Below are 19246 nucleotides of genomic sequence, written 5' to 3'. Positions count from 1 at the left end.
CAATAACTAGAGTAACTACAAGAATTTTTACCAAAATAGTTTCTTTTGGGAAACCAATTGAAGGCCAACTCACTCATACATACAAGAACAGCCCCTTATTAAATTACTTCCAAGCAAAACATCTGCAAACATCTGCTTGGTGGACTTGACCACAGCCAACAGGAATGCCAACACTGAGAAGATCCACTTGCTAAATGACAAGACACAGGAGCAAATACATGGATGTTATGTTATCATGATGGAGAAGGACAAGACCACGGCCTCAGTACAACAGTGTAAGAATTTCACTGATACCCTGGCCCCTGTGGCTCAGTGGTTGAGCACCAGAAGGTTGCGGGTTTGATCCCCAACTAGGGTGTGGACAAGAGGCAACCGATCTATGTATGTAAGTATGATGTATGTCTTTCTCTCCAACCCCATTCTTCTCTCTCTCAAATTAATTTTTTAAATGGTATAGAGACGGATTTGAAAAAAGTTCACTGATATAGTTTCAGATTCCACATTGCAAATAATCTTGTCAAAAGAGCACTTGTCAAGTTTTGGCATATCATCAGATAGCCACAAAATTATCTAAACTATTAAAATACTACTTCCTTTCCCACTAAATATCTGTATGAGGCCAGATTTTCTTCATATAGTTAAACCAAACTAATTCATTGCAAAAGACTGAGTGCAGAAGCACGTATGAGAAACTAGCTGCTAAGCCAGACATTAAAGACATTAAATATAAAACAATGTCACTTCTGTTTCTTTAACTGGAAAAATTATTTTACATCTTTAAAAATACTGTCTAGGCTACATATAATTAGTTTATTTTAAAATTAATGTTTTTAAAAGTTCTTGGTTTTAATTTCTATTCCTGTAATAGTGATAGATATAACTGACATAAACAAAAGCTCTAGATTCTTCAATAACTTCTGAGATCAAATAGGTAGGGACAGCTTTCTCTGCAGTCTTCTTTTCTGCCTTCTGTGAGGGAATTAATTTGTTTTGTGAATTTTTCTTGGCAACTTTGTATCATTCTCTACTCACCCCTGCTCTGAAATGTCTAACTTGAAAGAAGAGCTGAGAACAGACCTAAAGAGGATATGGGTGCATAATTTGAAATCAAATATAGTTTACTCTTGTCACTCAAAAAAAATTAACATATAAGAATGTCCAATTTCCTATGAAGTTGACATTGATTACAAAGTTAGAGCTCTGCACTGGCGTTTCCCAACCCTAATTTAGACCTCCACATGTCCATTCATATAAAATTAGATCTGCAAATCTCACACCTTATGCCTTTCCCAATTAAATACCTTCGAAGAAGACTCACAGTTAACTTGCTGCGTACTCTCCTCTCCTAGGGGAATAGCCAGGTAGCTAGTTCCAAATTAAGAGGTAATATGAAACAATATTAATTTTACTGCTTAAGTTTGAGAGACTAGTCACTTTTGCATTTGTGATATGAAATAAAGACTATTAAGATGATTAAGTAATGGTGTCTTTCTTTTTTTATCTTCATCCGAGGACTTTTTTCCATTTTTGTTCAGTTAGAATGAGAGGAAAAGAAACATTGACGTGAAAGGGACACAGCAAGTGGTTGCCTCCCACACGACCCCAACCAGGACCGGGGAGACAAACCGCAACCAAGTTACATGCCCTTAGCGGGAACCGAACCCGGGTCTCTTTGAACCATGGGCTGACGCTCTCACCGCTGAGCCAAACCAGCCAGGGCAGTAATGGTGTCTTTCAAACAAAATTTCCATACTAGAAATCCTCTTTTATAGTGCTCAATCAGTAGAACTAAAGTATATATGGAGTCTGAAAGACAAACTGTCTATATCTGCAAGTCAGATTTTCACTACTAAGCAGCCAAAACAGAATAAGAAAATAAACTGAATGCTAAAACTGACATAAATTTGTATTATCCACAAGCCATTGTTTAAATTTAAATTCATCTAAAAGCTTTACTGTTTTGATTGACATATAATTGATGTTAAATTTTACATTGATGTTTCTCTCTCCCTCCCTTCCTCTCTTTCTAAAATCAATAAAAACATATTTAAACAAATAATAATAATACACTATTTTACTATGTTACTGGGGTTCCACATAAAAATTAATTTGGAAAAGAGTTTCATCCACTACTCAAAGTCTGTAAATTGTTTTTAGATCTTTTATTTTCTCAACCACAGACCTCGAAATGATCAAATTATTAATTATTAAATGGATAGTATTCACACTAAAAGGTTAGAAACCACTGAGCTACCTCATATACAGAGTGACAGAAAGATACAATGTACCATAAACAAAGAATATAGTAGGAAAACAGAATAAGCAAGGCATCTAATCACTTTCTTCAGGATCTAAAGATATTGATTGACGTTCCACTAAAGAACCTCCCATCTCTAATGGATTGGGCTGTTTATTTTTGTTCTATCAATGAAAAACACAACCTTTAGGAAGTCTTCAGTTCATAATTTGTATCTTAATTATTATAAAACAAGTACTCTATAATTCTAATGTTTTAAGACTGAAACATGGTCTTCCATACAGAATGAAGAAAAGTGGCATGAAAAGAGAGGACAGTAATTCTACCTGTCTGAGGAATATTTAACAGGATCAGAGCAAATATTATAAATTTAGTTTATCTTTGTAATTGATAATATGCTTTGGATAGAAATAAATACACTATGTATAGTTTTCAAAGTATTTATCAAATTGTAGGTAAACATAACCACACACAAGGGAGCCCTAATCTAATCATACAACACGGTAAGCTGTTTTTCAGATAACAGGCAATGTTCCTTTCACCTATTAAAAAAAAAAAAATGACCACTCACTACTCAAAAGATTACTCTATGTCTCTCCCACTTCTGTAATCAAAATTATTAAAGGTTAAAATTCAAAACCGTACAAAGCACTAAAGAGGATTTTATATTTTTGAAAAGTCTGAAGTTGTATACCAGATATTATATAACTTTAAGAATGAAAGCTCTTTACTTGAGTTACCCATACCACTCCTCACCACCGTTTGTTGGAATCGAACAATTATTTTGGGCCCTACTCCTTATTCTGGACATTGATAAAAGGATTAAAAGCTAAACAGAACCATTAAAAGTAACAGGCACTTCAAGAAAACTATAAACTGTCTGCCTGTTACATTTTTTTACTTTCTCTTAAGGAAAAAGAGGAATTATGTAATTTACTACATCAAGATGTGCATCACAAAAGTTAAGACTCTCTATTTAAATCTGACTTCCCATTCTTTATCATAATGGCTTATTATTTGCTGCCTGCCCTGTGTTGTTCTATGTGCTTGTGTCAGACTGTATTTTCCAAAGATGGCCATACCAATATACATCCTCCCACATGCTCTTAGCATGTGGCATGGGGGGAGGGGAGATTACCTCCTCTTAAATCAGAGCAGGCCAGACTGCTGCAGAAGTTAATGGTACTATCAGATGTCTTAAGGCTAAGTTATAAAGGCAATACAGCTTCAGCCTGCCCTCTCTCAGAACACACAACTTGGGAGCCCTGAACTACCCCACCAGAAATCTGACTCCTCCAAAGCCACCGTGCAGAAGAGAGCCTATGAAGAAAGTACACAGAGCTACAGAGAGACAAGGGATGCCCAAGCTGTTCTAGCATCCAGCTGTTGGAGTCTTCTCCGCCCAGGCACCTCCTATATGACAGATACCTGAGGGAGTTTTCTGGCGACTGCAGTCTCCAGCCTTTACACTGCTCCAAACTGACACCAAGAGGAGCAGGAGTGATCTAACCAGGCCAAACCTTGCTCAGATTATAGATTCATAAGCAAAATAATTGTTTTGAACCATTAAATGTTAGAGTTGTCATGCAGCCACAGTAACTAGAACAATGCTTGACATGTATTAACTCCTTTAATGCTTACAATAACCGTATGAAATACTCTTAGTACCTTATCTATTAAAGAGACTGAGACACAAAAATACGTGACTTGCTCAAAGTCACACAAGAACAACTCACTAATGCCAAAAACTTTAATTGCCACGTTTATAAATTTGGGTAAATTACTAATTTAAGAAATAAAATAGAGCCAATATTATACATCAAAATAACTCTTCACTCAATTTTATCTGGTATGCACACACAAGACATTTAACATTTACATATAATTTGACTTAGTTGGGCAGATAGTGTTACTGACAAGATGAACGATTAAATATGATTCCTACAAGTCATTTTGCTTCATAGAAAATTAATTCAAGGTCAGTCACAAAAAGCAACATTATTTGACTTGGGTGGCAAACACACAATATAGAGATAATGTATTAATAGAATTGTACACCTGAAACCCATATAATTTTATTAACCAATGTCACCCCAATAAATTCAATAAAAGTTAAATAAATAAATACATACATAAGAAAGCAAAATTACCCTGAGGTAGAACTTGTCCCAAATCCAGAACTAAAACAGATCTGAAACTAACAATGTCACCATAAAATACAACTCCAAATATTCATTCCAGAGACAATGGGGCAGTCACTTTAGTTTTTATTTATCAAGAACAAAAGTAAATTATGAAATCGGTCTTAAATGGGAGTGATGAATTTAAACCACATCAGATTTCCACAAGGCCTACTCATTTTGCCTTCCAAACTGCAGTGGTGCTGTAGGCTCTTTTAGGTCTTTAAACTAGAAAACAATTTTAAGAAGTGCCTGTTTTATTACATGTGTTACATATACACGAGACAAATTTCCCCAAGGCCCTTCCTACTCACCTAAGGTGGAAGGAATTCAGCTTCCTTATGATCTGATTGATCTGTATCATGAATCACCTATAAACATCTCATTTAGACCAAACTCCTAAACCTAACAAGTAAAATACGTGGATTTGTCACGAGATAATCATCAAAATTAATTGGAGGCATGCTAAAAATCATTAGCCAAAACAAAGATATTATTACTATTATTACTGTAATTACAATCTATTATTACTATAATTTAAAAAGATAAAATTGATTTTTCTAATCAAGAAAAAGACTACTCTCTATCCCCACAATTATTTCTGTGAATAAAGACAAAAGATTTTCCCCAAGACCCAGCAGCATTCAGTAAATTGGCCAAATGGGACTTGATGCAACAATGATGAAATACAGCCTATGGAAAACAAGTAGGTTTCATTCTTCTACCACCACTATGCACTGTGCACATTATTTTAAAATTGTTTCTCATCTCTAGTCTACTGCCCTTTAAGATTACTCCACCCACATTTTCATCATCCAGTTTAATAAATCAGGAAGCAACTATCTTCAAAAAGACTATAATATTTGAAACATTTTACTTCAATACGATTACACCATAAGGAGTTATCTTTTACCTTCTTAAAAAGATTTGCAGAAAAATGCTCATATATGCAAGATGGCGTGTTAAAAAAATATACTATGAAGAACACCCATTTTTTACAGAAGCAATCACATATTTATTTAGTGTTTCTTTGAAGTTAGTGTTAAATCATGAAAATGTTTCTGACAGAATTGACTACAGTAGTGCTCAACACCTCAAAAGACATGTTCAAATGATTGCCAACATGAACTGAAAGCACTAAAAAGTCTACTGCTGATTCATTCACTCTCAGTACTTTAACAAATATTTATAAAGTCATGGCAAAAATTTTATAATTTATACATGAACTAGCAAATGTATTTGCTGAGAAATACTAATACCCTTCTAAAATGTGTTTTCTCAAATTGGTAACACTTCATCTTTCTAGAAACTCAAAATATAAATGAAAACCAGAAAGCAAGTCAGGGACTTCAAAAAGTGTTATGGAAATAAAATGTCAATAAAGAGCCTCTATTCCCCTTAAGACTGAATAACTACAACACTTAAAAATTAACTTCTATGTTTCATAGTCTTAAGAGGGATCTGGGCTACATAACCTATATGTATATAAATATTGCAAATGAAAATAAAGCTCATAAATGAGTATGAATTCTTTGCAAAAGAGAAAGGTTGAAAATTTAAATAGCCACTCATTTATATGATTTTAATCAAACTTCCCTGGTCAAGGTTGTTAACACAATCATATAGGCAGTATAGTAGCTAAGACCACATGTCTAGAGTCATGACTGTGCATTCTCAAGGAGCAATGTGACTTGGGCAAGTCATAATCTCTGTGTACTTCCTGACCTCATTGGTGGTTGGTGAGGGTACAATGAACTGCACTTCTCAAAATCTTTTCAGTAAGCTCATGCATCACAGATGGTTAAGCAAACTAGATAGTGTTTTCTCCTAAAATAATAGGCAAATTTATTTTTTTGTCGGGGAAGTCTTTTTAAAATTATTCAAATAATCACAATTTTTTTCAAATAATGTTTCCACATATGCTGTTTAAAAAAATCAGGGCCCCAGCTGGGTGGCTCAGCTGGTTGGAACATCATACCATACACCAAAAAGGTTGCAGGTCCAATTCCAAGTCAGGGCACATGTCTGCATCCAGTTGGGGTATGTGTGGGAGCAACTGGTCAATGTCAATGTCACTGTCTCTCTCTCCCTCCCCCCTCTCTAAAATCAATAAGCATATCCCTGGGTAACGATTTAAAAAAAAAATAGGGGAAAAAACATAAGGCATAGAATGGTTCTCCTTGTTTCATGGAGCCACACTAATGGCAGTGAGAAATAATGTGTGTCAGATACATCCATATTCAGTTGAATTCAACCAACTACTGAGTTACTGAATATAGGCAATATAATAGATGAGTGTAAGTAGGTATGTGTTAGAAGTATAAAGATTAATAGGACCTGATTTAAATCTTACAATGTTATAGCCCAGAGAAGACAAACAGAAATATAACACCACAAAAATTAATTAGAATTCTGGTGATATTTGAACCCAGAAGAACCTATCTAAACTATCTTTGAGAGCCTAGATACAGCAAAGCCACACCTGCAGTATTCTGGGTTTGTCTAAAGGACAGCTCCAAATTATATTTATTCAAATACCCTCACTTTTAAGAAGAATCTAAAATTCAGAGAAATGAAATGATTTGCCAAATTTTCTACAGCCAGTATCTAGTAAAACCAGTGCTACAATCAATATTGATTACTTATTCCCACTAGTCTTCTTTCCCACATCAATGCATGAGAAATGGGAGGGTAAATTACCCTATGAATACAGCTCTAGGCCATTTTACATATTCCATCTCACTTATTCATAACACTAAGATATTTCTCTTATTTTACAGGTAAGGAAACAACTTCTGAGATGGTTGAATTAAAATAAGCCAAGTCTTTCTGACTTAAGGTTCATGTTTTTTTTACTACTCAATGTTCCTTTATTTCGGTAACAGCTATGTTTAGAAATAAAGGGTAAGCTGTTGTTATAATTAAATCCAAAAAAAAATTTTTTTAGTCAGAAATAGTAACATAATATTTGTCTCAGAGACAACTCAGGAAATTAGCTTTTCTTTCCTTTGATTCAGTTTCCCAGGCATGACACTTTCCCCAACTTCTACCCTAGCTCATGTCTCTCCATTTCACACCTGTACTATTCCTCTAACCTAATTGGTTTCCCTGCTCCAAACCCTCCTCATGTACCTTTGCCACATATAATTAATTTTCCTGTTTCACAAGTTTCATCACTCATCCAAAATATATTTAAGAACACCCAAAATAAGTGTCAAGCACTGTGCCAGGTGCTTCGGATAGAGCAATGATCAAAACAGACATGGTTCCTATTCTTAGGGAGCACACATTCTAGCAGGATGGACAGACTATAAATAAGTATTTAAACTGTGATAAGGACAATGAAGAACTAGGAGTGCTAGCAATTTATTTAACAAAAAATAAGGGATAGCCCTGGCCGGTGTGGCTCAGTTGATGGGAGTGTTGTCCTGTACACCGAAAGGTGGTAGGTTCAATTTTCGTTCAGGGCACATAACATATCCAGGCTGCCAGTTGTTGTTCCCCTGTCAGGGCAAGTATGAGAGGCAACTGACTGATGTCTGTGTCTCTCTGTGTGTGTCTGTCTCTCTCTCCCCACTTGTCTCTTTAAAAAAAGAATCGGGGATAGTTTGCTTGAGAAAATGTTCAAGGTAAGATCTGAACGTAACTACAAAGACAGAAGCAGCAGAGAAGCAAAAGAATCTGATCCACAAACCTACAATGAGAAAGATGCGCATGTGTTGGTATGAAAGGTCCCACTTTAGCCATTAACTCTTATTTCCCAGTTCCAATGCACACTTCAGATCTAGGCAGTCTCCAGAATATGTTTCATTTAGGCTTTATAGAAATTTCTCTTCATCATTCACCTAACCATAAAATCCAGTCCCACACTCCCACCAAAATTGTACTGATTAAATACAATACTCTCCAATTTTAATTTTAAGGTACTGTGTCACAATTTACAGATAAAATAGAAAATAATGGAATCACCTTTTTAGTCTTAAAAAAATTAACATCTAGAGAAGTGCCATCACATTTCTTATCACTATAAACAGGATACAATGGTAACCATGATTTAAAATTTTTTAAATATCCAAATATCCATCTGATTTCCTATCCATGCCCAAAATTATCCATTTAGTGCTAAGGTCAGTAACTACTATTTTCACAGGAAAACTATTAGTCATAAAAATGAACTCAACATGTGGTTAGATCACTGTAAATCCATTACCATTACTAAGAAAACGTATCTCAAAACTTTTTACTAATAGATCAGTAGCTTTATTTATGTATTAAAAACTATTAAAAATGGCCTGGCTCAGTGGATTGAGTGTCATACCATGGACTGAGAGGTCCCAATTCAATAGCCCGGTGAGAGCACATGCCCAAGTTTTGGGGTTGATCCCCAGTAGGGGGCATGCAGGAGGCAGCCGATCAATGTTTCTCTTTCACATTGATGTTTCTATCTCTCCCTCCCTTCCTCTCTAAAAAAATCAATTAAAAACATATTCAAAAAATAAAATAGCCCTGGCACGTTTGTTTCAGCAGTTAGAGCGTTGACCTGCAGACCAAGAGTCCTGGGTTCAATTCTGGCCAAGGGCACATACCTCGGTTACAGTTAGTCCCCAGTCCCAGTTGGGGGTCATGCGGGTGGCAGCCAATCAATCTGTCTCTCTCACATCAATGCTTCTCCCCCTCCCACACACACACTGAAGATAAATGTAAAAATATCCTCGGGTAAGGATTAAAAAATAAAATAAAAGGTATTATGAGTCTTTTTAGGTCAATTACAGAATAGATATACAAGGTGGGTAAAAGAAGGTTTAGTTGTTCACTGAAAATACTATAATAAATCTTAATACAAAAAAAAATTGTGTTTCGTGTACTCACAACTGTAAACCTAATTCTGTCCCACCCTGTATATGTTAAAGGTAATTGATTAAAATATAGATTTTGTATGAGATACTTTTGCAAGTTTCTGCAGCACTCATTCACAGACACTTACCACACATTTAACAGTTGGTATAGTACTTTTTGGTATTTCAGACCTTATACTGCTTCAGAACAACAGATCATTACTAGCTATTCTCAGTTAATTTGTGCAGTCTGTCTCCCCCATCCCAGCGGTCAGACACTTTGTTTTATTTACTGCTGTATACTCAGCACCTAGAATAATGCCGGGCACAGAATGGAGGTTCTATGTACATCTGTGAAATAAATACTCATCACATAGTAAACACTTAATAAATTGCATGCTAAATACTCTACATGTAACCCCCACAACAATCTTACAGTAGAGGAACTATTGTCCCCTTTTTGCAGATGAGAAACCCGAAATATGAGTAAGACATTAAATAACCTGGGACGAGGTGACCAAGTGGTTAAGGCGATGGACTGCTAAATAACCCTCCCATGGTCACCCAGCTTAAATGAATTCCAAATCCAAACAGTCACACTCATCCCTCACTCTTAACCACTACTCTCCCTATACCTTCTCCCTCCTTTACTTCAAATTTTCCATTTAACTTTAATAAAATGTTAAGCATTTTTATACAATAAATGCTGAAAAGTGATATTTATAAAAAACACTCTGGGGACTATCCATTTCAGATTCCCATACTCATACTCACTTTTTAAAATATGCTTTTGATAGAAATTACCAATTTCAGAGTTGTCCACTCTTTTAACTCTGCACCTCTGGATCTCTTCTAAACAGGCAATTCTTAAACCAACTCTTTTAAAAATCTAATAAAAGTTGTGGACATCTTCCCAGAGAAAAACACCCACATAAAATTTTGCATATAATCTCATAGGCAAAGCTGTCCTTACACTCATCAATACCAAAAACAATGACCCAACCATGGACACCAATTCTTGGCCCTCAGTTTATAGTGTCCTTTATTTATATAAAGTCTACTGTTGGTATTTCAATTTAATTCTAATAATTGAGTGCTCACTAAACAAGCTAAACTGTCCCTGCTCTCAAAAATGTACCATTCTACAACAAAAAAGGATAAAGGAAGCATCCACATAACATGGATTCTTCAGAAGAGTCACAGGAGTAGTTAACAGAAATTCATTTGGACCTTAGAATGCTGTTATGGTAAAAACTAAACCCATTTTGCAGTTGAGGAACTGAGTAAGGCTCAAAGATATTACTTAAAATCATAATACAGGCAAGACTAAAATTTGAACTATGCCCTTTGACTCCAGATTACAGGCTCTTTATAGTGTAATATTCTACATCCTTCCACCTATAGAATAGAGCCATAAAAGGAGAGAAAAAAATAAGAGAATCAAATTGAAGAGAAAAAGAAAATAAAGCCAGGTTTTAAAAGACAAGGAAAGGATTTGTGGCATTTTGTTGAGTTTTGAAAGGTCTCAGTCATCAAAAATTTGAAGCAATTTTTGTGTATCAGTGTGAATGAAAAGAAAAATAGGAATAAGTTATTTGTTAAATGAAGATGTACAAAGAAGAAAAAGGCACTGCGGTTGCTTTCTTGCTCTCTCTCAGGTCACTTGCTCTGGGGGAAACCAGCTAGCTACGGTCAGGAGGACACACAAACAGCCCTCAGGAGATCCTGACTGGATGAGGTAACTGAGACCCCCTGTTGACAGCTACTTCAGTGAGGCATCTTGGAAAAGGTTTCCTAGCCCCAGTCAAGCCTTCAGATGACTGCAATACTGGCCAACATTTTCACTACCTCATGAGACACTAGGCCAGAACCACCTAGCTAAGCCTTTCCATTCTTGCTTAACTCTCAGAAAATACCTGTGATAACAAATATTTGTTCTTTTAATTTGCTAAATTTTAGGAAATTCATTACACAACTATAAATAATTAATACAATAGGCAAGGTATGAACTCTCCAACTTTTTTTTACATTAGATCAATGAAGTTTTGTGCTAGAAGCTATGGCAAAACCTACACCTTGGAATGAGGTCTCACAGCAATACGCAACCTATGTTTGGTAGCAAACTAGCTTACACACAGGGTTCTCTAATTGACCAGACAAAGTAGTCTTAATGTTTCTTAAAAGTAAAATGATCCCTTAGAATCTCCCTATATAATTCAATCCTAAAATCTGTATTTTTTTTTTTTACTATTGCCATACCCTCCTTAACTCAGCATTACAATATTATCTATGAAAACTGAGACCTATCAGAAGCTTTTCCCTAAATTTAATCAAAATAAAAGCATAGTTAAAAAGAGGAATTCTAGAGACAATGAAGAGCTAACTGCTTCAGAGATAAAAGGGGTAAATAGTGAAAAGGAGTTTTATTATGAAGTATGATCAAAATAGGTTTACATAAAAGTATTTTATTGCCTCGAACATACAAATCCTTAATAAATCTTGACAATAACCTCAACATGCAGCCTTTTAGTATTAATCTGATTTAAAAATTTAGCCTCTACACTAGAAAAAAATTTTCCAAATCATACTTAAGGGAAACTGGGCAATATAAGTCTGTTTTCCCAGTTTCAAAGCAATGTTAATTATACCTCAAAGTTTGCAACCCAAAAAGTTGACAAATTCTGATCCACAAAATGGTCAAGGGCCTTCACTGAGCATTTAAAATAAGCTTCATGTTATATGCCCTTCCCTCTTACCCCATCCTCACACATGCACTTTTCACTTCGCACCTAGATTTATCCAGAAAGGCTGATAAAAGTGGCTAAAAAAAAGGTCTGGGCTTTTTTCAAAATAAGCCATGGCTTATATTCTAGTTGGGGGTAATGGAGGGAGGGACAACAGAATATAAAAAGAGACAAATAACCACAAAATAGAGGTTGTTATTATCGATTCGTTTATATAGGATAAGAAGCTCAGAGTACTTTCATGTTAAGTACAATCTGATTCAATAGCTAGGGCTAATTTGTAAACTAAAAAAATTTTGAGGTATTTTAAATTCTAATATTGTATTTAAGTTAACTTGCCTGTGAAAGTAACTTAAAAGGTGGTAACTTTTTAAAAAAATACTTAAGCTTAGATTCAAAGTAACAAAAACCCTAATTTTTAGTGTTCTTGCCATTAAATATCACCCCCATCCCCAAAGAAAATTTCATTATCTCTGTAACCAAAGTAAAAGTAAATTACCTATCAACTTTAAGGTGTTCTAACTTTACCAAAATAAACATACTAGTACACGTACACTGGTTTTGAATAACTCTCACCTGGGGAAAAGAACCAATGTTTTTTCATACTGTCATTTAATCATTTTATAAATTAGTCACTTTTCATCACACAACACCTCCAATACAAGGTTATAAAGTGACACCTTGAATCACAAGCTTTAAGATCTAAGTCTTTATATTTAATTCTTTCTTAAAAAGAATTAAAGTGTGTTAAACTCAAAGATACGATCTAATTTCAAAGTGATATAAAAAACTGTACAATCATCCTAATAGAAACAGAGTAAATTCTAATGATAAAATCGTTGCGATAGGATTGCCTCAAGTTTTTTAAAAGCACTTTAAAACCACAATATCCTTTCATCAGTTAAAAAAATAAAGACTTCCTACCATGAAATCAATCTATAAAATCCACATAGAATAGTGTAATCTGCAGAACAGTTTATAAGAATTATGAATCCTTTTCAAATTTAAAATAACTCTTAAAAAAAACTCAAAGGCAATAAGGGGCATTTCAGAATTAAGAATTATCAAGACCACACAACCAGTTTCACTACTAATGTAAGGCGTTTTCATACAAGTGATAAATCTATTACGTTGCAATGGTAAAATGATTACAATAATTTGTAGTTTCCAATGCTTAAGCATTAAGAAAAGCAAGTATGCTTAGTTATCAAGTTTTAACCTTATTTGGACTTGTGGCACCAATACCTTACTCCTTACTCTGAAGTATGTTGTAAAAATTATAGATACTCAAGTAAATATCTATTAAATATGAAATGAAGCCAAACTCCTCTTCCTGAAACATTACTTGACCAACAATTCATTATCTCCTAATAAAATGATACAGTGGACAGATATTATCTCAAAATAAACAAAAACTGACACACACAGCATGTTATTTAAGGTCAATTATTCCTATCCTTGTGAAGTGGAAATAGGAAGGGACTTAAGAACCTTTGTTCAGCTCCACCATATCATTCTATACTTACTGTTTTTAGGAAGACTCTCAACTTGCTTCTTCATCTGTTAAATTGAAGTTAAAACAATACCTATCTTGCACCAGAGTTGGGAATGAAATGACTGTGACACTTAATTGTGCAGTGCTAAACAAGTGTATGTGTGTTCATAACTAAACAGAAGAACTGTGGGAACTACATCAACTTTCAAAAATCTACAGTCACCAACGAAGGATGATATAATAAAATGATAAATAACATATGCTTCATTGTGCAGTTCACATCAATTTTTAATTTTCTTGAAGACACTCTCCTTCCTGCCATACCTATCTAGTTCAGTACAATTTTTCTAAGATTTGTAGAGTTTTACCCCATCCAAGATGTTTTAACTAGATATTAAAGTGTGGAACAGATTCAAATTCTATATTTCCAGAATAGTTAAGGCTTGTATTCCTTATTACATTCCACTTAAACCAAAGTGTTCATTTGTATCAATTAACAATTGGAATTCCTAGAACTTTAAAATACTTAAAACTTTTTAAATCCAAGTCGATATAGATGGTTAAAAATTCCACTGCTCATCAAAACATTAGCAGATGGTCAAAATAAATGCTAATATACTTCAGAAGCACTATAACATGAATGAAGTAGTTCTGTTTTCTAAAATACATTAAGGACAAATTAAAATTAAAATATGAAGTTTTCCAAAGAGATCAAAAATAATAGTAACAACTGAAACATACTATTGCGATAATTTTTTAATGTCCCGAAAAAAATGAAGCGCATTTTTGTCAGTCTCAACGTTTCTTATAACAGACTTTAGAAAAATGGTAATTCCTTCAGAGATCTCTCCCAATACATGACTTCCAGTGATCTAAAATCATAACTCACATTGAGGCATAACTATATATATTAAACCGCCTACTATCATGTTGTACCTTCAAGAGTGTATTTTGTTCCGATTCCAACTCTCTTCGATTCCGCCAAGTTATTTTAAAAGCCAAAGTTCATTTCTCTTTTCTACAATGATTTATTCGTTTTTAAACTTTCCCCCAGATTTGATCACAAAACAAACAGAAGTTATTTAAACACTTTGGAGACCATATTAACGACTACACGAGGAATTCTGGAAGCACTGATTAAACGTAAAAGAATAGTCTTGTCTTTCTTAAGGAGAGAAGAGTGATAGCTGGGGTCTCTTCCCTGAACAAGGAAGTTCTGTGAAATCCAAGCGAGACCAGCCATGTTGGAAAACACTTGTCAATTATAGTTCTGACAAGTGTTCGCGCACACGGTAGAAGCTAACCTTGTGTACCGAGGTGTGTACATCAAGGGCCTCTTCAGCTCCGACAGGGGATCGGGGCCTACTTTGAGGGCTGTTTCCGAGTGAGAGCTGTCCTGAGGTCGGCACGGAGAGCGGAGCCAGGGGGAAAGAGGGCGCGGAGCGGAGAGTTGGGGGGAAAATGGTTTGCGAGTTTGAAGCCGCTATCCGCAGCGAGAGGGGCGGGGCGGCCGGGGAGGTTTCCGAGTTGAGAGCCTGGGGGAGGGGCCGAGGAATTGGGGAGCAGGAGGATCTCAGCAAAAAGTCCCCTTAGCCCAGGAGTGCTAGCGGAGGACGGGAAGGGGAAGGCGTCAGAGCACTTACCTGTCCTCCGAGTCCATGCGGCTCAGGGGTTCCCCATCCGACGACATCTCCAAACTGCCTCGCCGGCCCCCGGAGGTCGCGCTGCTTCCGCCTCCCCCGGTCCCGTAACCCTCGTCGCCGCCGCTGGAGACGACGCTGCTGCTACTGCTGCCGCCCCCGCCGCCGCCCTGGCTGCCCCGCGGTCCCTTGGGCTCCTCCAGGCCCTCCTTGCCGTCCCCATCCCCGCTGCTGCTGCTGGCGGCGCCGGGGCTCAGCGAGCGCGTCTCGTCGCTGCTGCTCCCGCCGCTGCTGCCCACCAGGCTCTCGGCACTGCTCTCCTCCTCGCCGCCGCCGCTGCTGCTGCTCTCGTCCTCCTCCTCCTCGTCCTCGTCCTCCTCCTCGTCCTCGTCCTCCCCGGCCTGGCTGGCGCTCTCGGGGCTCGGCTCCGACATCGTCTCCGCCTCGCCGCCCCCCACTCCGCCGCCGCCTCCACCGCCCCCACCGCCGCCGTTCAGCAGCAGCGCTGCCACCGCCTGGGCCTCCGCCTCCTCTTCCTCCTCCTCCTCCTCCTCTTCCTCCTCCTCGGGGGGCTCAGCCCGGCCCCGCGCCGCCGAGCCGGGGCTGCCGGGGGGCAGAGGGCTCAAGCGGGAGAGCTCCTCCAGGTCGGCCATGTCGGTGATAGCGGCGGCCATGGCGGCGCCTGCTCCTCCTCCTCCTCCCGCCGCCGCCGCCTCCCTCTCCCGACTCGCGCTCCTTCGCCCCCTCCCAAACGCCCAAAAGTCCACCGACGCCGCTGCAGAGCCAGAGGAGGGCCCGCGAGCTGCGTCAGCCTGCACACGCGCTACGGAGCCCGCGCGGGGACAGCACTCACGCGGAGACGGCTGCGCGCCTGCGCGGCGGCGCGAGGTGGCACCTCCCCCGGCCGCGGGTTCCGCGCCCGCGCCCCCACCAGGGTCCCCGCCCGGCCCGCGCCCCGCCCCTCCTCGCCCGCCCAGTGCTCAGAGTTTCCTTCGGGCCTTCCCACGCCTTCCCCGGCCTCGCAGCGGGCGGGACACGAAGAACAGAAACCTGAGTGCTTGCTGGGTATTTTAACAGCCCTCCGAGTTCTCACGATCAAGTCATTCATTCCAGGGGTGTTTGGGGACTGTCCCCAGGGTACAGCTCTGAGCCAGAAATCGAACAGCTCCCTGGTCTATTGAGAGCTTGCAGTCTATGAGGAGAGGTGATCAAAATGCACAACAATAAATAATACAATGCAAAGTACCAAATGCTAATGCGCGACGCAGAGCCACAAGTTTTCCTCTAACCTGCGCTTGAATCCCACTAGGAATAGTTAAGTCACAGTCTCTGATCAGACCAAGCACCGCTTTCAGGCTCAAGAGCTTCAAACTTTTGGGCTCGTGAGCCCTTTAAAACTACAGTTTAAAGGGATATCTACATTTCTTCCAACTCGTTACAAATATTTTATAACTGCCACACTTTTTAACATGTAGCCAGTGAACTCTACCATACGGATTTATTAACCACCAATATCTACTTTTTAAAATACAGCCTTGGCCTGTTTTCATCCTTTATCGTCTGAACTGATCTTTACATTTCACATCCTCTCCAGAGTTTTACCTTAATCGTATTTTTGGCCGGGCCAGTGTGGCTCAATGGTTGAGCGTCGACCATCTGCACCAAGAGGTCGCGGGTTCCGATTCCGGGTCAGGGCGCATGCCCGGTGCGGGCCAATCCCCAGTGGGGGGCGTGCAGGGCCGGCCATTGGCCAATCACCTTCTCTGTCATGGATGTTTCTCTCTCTCTCTCCCTCTCCCTTCCTCTCCCTAAAATTAATTTTTAAAGAACAATTTTTTTTTAAGAAATTTAAGGGTAGTTTTTAAATTTTCTGTGATCATAAAACAGGAAAGGTTTATGATCACAGGAAAAGTTTTATTGTTTCAACTGATAAAATAAATATATTGCAAATATTTATAAATATTAAACATGAAAGTAAAATTTTATTGGAAATGCATCTTACAGAGATGGAATTGAATGAATTTTTTCAACCAGTTTATTTTATCTGTGGGGATTATTACTAGAATGAGAATGTATTCAGCATCAATTCTTCTCCAAGTTTTCAATTCCATGGATGTAAGCATTGAAAAAACTTGTCCAGCCCTGGCCAGTTACGCTCAGCGGCTAGAGCATTTACCTGCGGTCCAGAGAGACCTGGGCTCGATTCCCGCTAAGAGCATGTACCTCGGTTGCAATTTGTCCCCGGCCCTGGTTGGGTTGTGCCGGTGGCAACCACTCGATGTGTCCCTTTCACATCCCCCTCCCCTATCTGAACAAAATATGGAAAAATGTCCTCGGTTGAGGATAAAAAAAGAAAGAAAGAAAGAAAAAACTTGTCCATGTATATAAGTTGATGAGAATGGACTTTTATTATAGTAATGTCATTGTTTGAAACTCCTTTCAAACTACATGCCAAAAAAATCACATAAAGATCTAAGAAAAAAATACTTTTAATGATCTATCAGCTGACAACTCTGATTAGCTTCTCTTACAATTTTGTTGAAATAAGTAACTGAAAATCATCTGCCTTATAAAAGGATGTGTTAACCAACCCATTCTCTTTCCCCAGTCAATAGTTTCTTTTTTTGTTGTCCTGAAAGTTTTGTATCCCTGCAGGTATTATGCTTTAGAAAGATTGGGACTGGGAAAGAATTATGTCATTCTTTTGTAAAGTAGGGAGGGACAGTTGGGATAAGGAAAGCTGGATAGGAGGGTACTGTCACTTTGACCCTGGGCACATTTTCAGGCATCAGTTTTAGGGATGGCTACCTAAGGAAGTGAGGATCAGAGAACTGACTACTTTAAAACACATTCTCCATGCTCATGCACATCTTGGAAAGTTTTCAAATAGCATGAGTACCCCAGTATTATGTCCACTGCCTTAGGCCTTGGTCAGCTATTATATGTTCTATATGTTGCCTCAAGGGAAAGCAAAAATAAAAATAATAAACAACAGTATAAAGCATTATGGTTTACAGATACCTTCAGACACATATAATGCAAAATACTAACCTCAAACATTTTTTTTTTCTTTATTGATTTTAGAGAGAGAAAGGGAGAGGGAGAAAGAGATAGAAACATCAATGAAAGAGAACATCGATTGGCCACCTCCTGTATGCCCCCCACTGGGGATTGGGCCCACATCCTGGGCATGTGCCCTGACCGGGAATTAAACTGGCGGCTTCTTGGTGCATGGGTCGGCACTCAACCACTGAGCCATACCGGTCGGGCTAACCTCAGACATTTTAACCTTAAAGCCACTCTTTGACATAGACAAGTAATGTAAGTAATGTATTATCATCCTGTATAATTTAAGAACTATTAGAGAGTTTCACTGAAAAGTGTATATATATATATATATATATATATATATATATATATATATATACTTTTATTAAGTGTATGTGCCAAGCACTGGATTAAGCCCTGGAGATTAGGGTTAATGTTTGGCTGAGTTAATCAAGGAAAATTTCATGAAAAGTGTAAGATTTAAACAAGTGTATAGTAAGATATATAACTGATACCACTGTAATTAACTAGTTATAAAATAGCTGGAAAGAGCGAATGAAAGGCCATCGATACATTTCTCCAATAACATAATTACATCTTAGTTTAATTAATTTGGGCTTGATCTTGACGAGTATATAGAATGTAATTCCGTTTAAGGGGAAATTCTAGAACTGAGAAGCAATAACATGGAAAAGCATAAATATTTGTGATAGTGTTAATTAACCATGAGAAAGCAAACCTAGAAAGCTAAAACAAGAGTTAAAGATTAGATTGCAGAAATCCTTGAATAAAAAGTTCTACTTTGAGCCCTGGCTGATTTGGCTCAGGGGTTAGAGCGTGAACCTGTGGACCAGAGAGTCCCAGGTTTAGTTCCCGCCAAGGGCACATACCCCAGTTGCAGTTTGTCCCCGGCCCCAGTTGGGGTCGTGTGGGTGGCGACCAGTCAATGTGTCTCTCTCACATTGATGTTTCTCTCTCTCTCTCTTCCTCTCTCTCTCCCTCCCGCTCTATCTGAAGATAAATGCAAAAATGTCCTTGGGTGAGGAT

The 19246-nt window shown here is 38.1% G+C and overlaps 1 protein-coding gene across 3 annotated transcripts in view; it reads right to left on the bottom strand.

Annotated features, from left to right (window-relative positions):
- AEBP2 (AE binding protein 2) overlaps positions 1–15991 on the bottom strand; it is a 63562-nt gene extending 47571 nt beyond the window's left edge. For 2 of the 3 annotated variants that reach the window (XM_036251844.1, XM_036251843.1), the window contains exon 1: positions 15155–15991. In XM_036251844.1, coding sequence (XP_036107737.1) covers positions 15155–15825 — 671 coding nt within the window. In that variant the 5' untranslated portion in view covers positions 15826–15991. Of the gene's footprint in view, positions 1–14815; positions 14959–15154 lie in introns of those variants that run through there. The other variant, XM_036251845.1, reaches the window with a different exon arrangement.
- Positions 15992–19246: the final 3255 nt, after the last annotated feature.

The sequence above is a fragment of the Molossus molossus genome, unplaced genomic scaffold, assembly GCF_014108415.1.
Source record: "Molossus molossus isolate mMolMol1 unplaced genomic scaffold, mMolMol1.p scaffold_m16_p_10, whole genome shotgun sequence".
Taxonomy (NCBI): Eukaryota; Metazoa; Chordata; class Mammalia; order Chiroptera; family Molossidae; genus Molossus; species Molossus molossus.
Note: the sequence above shows the minus strand (reverse complement) of the source record. Positions and strands in the feature narration are given on the sequence as shown.